Genomic DNA, 2,500 nt, shown 5'->3' with positions numbered 1-2,500 from the left:
GTTAAAAGTTATGTGATGAGATCAATTGATTAACTCTCAGGAAAATATTTTGATCGGTCATTGCTTAAAGAAATAATTTGCCCTGGTCAATCCGGCAAATCCAATCAAATTTTTAAAATATTATATAAAAAAACAATAATTTTATTTAATAAAAACAAGACAACACTTTTGAATTATATACTTTTACTTATAAAATATAATACATCAAATATTCATGTCTTTCACTTTAAATTCTGACTTGATTTTACCAGCCTGCATCACCCTCATTTATTGATGTAATTCCATACATGTCATCTTCACCAGATTCAGGCTCTGGACTTGCTGTTTCAAACTCATCAGTGTCTTCCTCTATATCACCATTATTGCTATCATCTTCAGAATTATCTGCGTCACCATCTTCACCTAAAAGTTTTAAAAATAAATTAAAAAAACATTTTTTTTCTTAAAACATATTTTCTACAACAATGTTTTAAGAGAAGCAAAATAAGCAAATATATAAAAATAAGCCAATATATAAAAGATTATAATTTAACATATTAAAAAATATATTTATTAAATAAAACAGATCATTTGGATAATAATTTAGGAAAATACAAACAAACTCTTGTTAATGAAAAAAATTCAACTCAAGGTTAATAAGTTGCTAGAAAAATAAGTTTATTCTTCCTATCCCAATCTTGTTAAAATATTATTATTTTCCCTATCCCAATCTTATTAAAACATCGTTATTCTCTCTACCCCAATCTTATTAAAACATTATTTTCCCTATCCCAATTTTATTATAGCATAGGCTTAATATTTCAAACCTGTTTTAGAATAAAACTAGACAAGTATCTTATCAAAACATCTTAATATTTCAAAACTGCTTTAGAATGAAACAAGAAAACTTATTATTAGAAATGAGTAAACATATAATGAATAAAAAAAAAAAAGATCTTTATAAAATATTGAAAAAAATGAAACCTTGAAAAACAATGTTTAAAAATTGTTGAAAAAATACTAACCAACATTTGAAATCTTTTCTTTTTTCTTTCCAAAAGGTGCAAAATCTTTCCCTTGGTTTACCTCTGCTTTCAGCTTTTCAATGTATTCTTTTTCTTCCCTTATAAGCTCTTGCTCATCAACAACAGCAACTTTATCATCAGGATCAAACCAATCCTTATTAGAAATCGATGCTTTTAGAGAGGGAAAAAAATTTGCCATACTCAACAAATTCATTACTTAAGCAGATTCTTAGTAAATTGATTGCATTATGAAATTAATAGAAACTGTGTTGCAACAAATAAAAATTGTTCACCAAGTTAAAAAAAAAACTGTTTTACTTATTAAACATTTTTAAACAAGTTTTTTCAAAATTATTTACAAAATATTTACAAGGTTTTTAGGTTATAACATATAAAGGATTCAGAAATAGATATTTGTAAAAGTCTTTCTTGCTTTTAATTAATATTACTTTGTAGTTATTATTAAGCAAATAGCAAAAACAATAAGTGATATTAATCTAAAATTATAATTCAACACATAACAAGGATAAATTTTGTACTAATTAAGTCACGCAAAATTTTTTTTATGTAAATCTAATAAAAAATTCACAATTTACTTTAAAGCACCATCATTCTCGTTTTTTAAAATGTTTAAAACTATTGGTTGTTTTTTTTTTGCAACAGTTTGTGAGTTATCATCTATTTTTCTTTTAGTTAAATAAGACTTTGGCTCCCAAGGAATACCATGCTGATTAGGGTCAAGTTCAAAAACTTTTTTCACAAAACGCTCGTGCTCTTTTTCTAACCAAGCTACTTTCTTTTCGAATTCATTTAGTTTGCTATCTGTATACTTATGCTTTCGTGCACCACTCAACTGCTGTAGACAGTACTCTAAATCTCTTTTAATACTAGGTATCCATTTTCGAACTTCATCAGCAGTTACAAGCTGGTTTAATGCAGGACGCTTCAATGACTTTTCTATAGTCCATTGCTCATTAAGAAAAATTCTGTTCAATCCAACAAAATGCTTTTCACTATTTCTTGACATTATATCTAACCTAAAAATACAATATGATATCTAAAGATATAATATCTAATCTAAACACATGATACTTATTATAAAGTTTTGAAATTTAAAACCACCTAAATATAAATATCAACAAAATTTTCAAAACAATTTATAACATATATATATATATATATACATAATATATATATAATATATATATATATATAATATATATAATATATATATATATATATATATATATATATATATATATATATATATATATATATATATATATACACAAACACACATATGTATATATATACATATATATATACATTTACATATATACATATATACATATATATATATATATATATATATATATATATATATATATATATATATATATATATATATATATATATATATATATAGATATATATATATATATATATATATGATAATATATATATATAGATATATATATATATACATATATATATAT

General features: G+C 22.8%; 2 protein-coding genes across 2 annotated transcripts in view; both read right to left on the bottom strand.

Annotated features, from left to right (window-relative positions):
* Nucleotides 1-166: 166 nt before the first annotated feature.
* On the bottom strand, nt 167-1,250 carry LOC101236911 (anaphase-promoting complex subunit 15). The gene is made up of 2 exons (XM_065809701.1): nt 1,005-1,250; nt 167-402 (listed from the first exon to the last, which is right to left on the bottom strand). The coding sequence occupies exons 1-2, from the start codon at nt 1,216-1,218 to the stop codon at nt 245-247; spliced, it is 372 nt and encodes a 123-aa protein (XP_065665773.1). The 5' UTR covers nt 1,219-1,250; the 3' UTR covers nt 167-244.
* A 346-nt stretch (nt 1,251-1,596) lies between these two features.
* Nucleotides 1,597-2,500, bottom strand: part of LOC136086954 (uncharacterized) — an 8,326-nt gene continuing 7,422 nt past the window's right edge. The window contains exon 2 of the mRNA XM_065809455.1: nt 1,597-2,041. Within this exon, the coding sequence (XP_065665527.1) occupies nt 1,597-2,041 (445 nt within the window). The remainder of the gene's footprint in view (nt 2,042-2,500) is intronic.

This window comes from Hydra vulgaris, chromosome 11, assembly GCF_038396675.1.
Source record: "Hydra vulgaris chromosome 11, alternate assembly HydraT2T_AEP".
In the NCBI taxonomy this organism is placed as follows: Eukaryota; Metazoa; Cnidaria; class Hydrozoa; order Anthoathecata; family Hydridae; genus Hydra; species Hydra vulgaris.
This window is presented reverse-complemented; position numbering and strand designations above follow the sequence as displayed.

Bases quoted from the DNA above. Each gene is read 5' to 3' on its own strand.
- LOC101236911 (XM_065809701.1), bottom strand. From the start codon at position 1,218: ATGAATTTGTTGAGTATGGCAAATTTTTTTCCCTCTCTAAAAGCATCG. The intron at 403-1,004 runs GTTAGTATTTTT...TAAAACTTTTAG, and splicing joins AGAAAAGATTTCAAATGTTG to GTGAAGATGGTGACGCAGAT.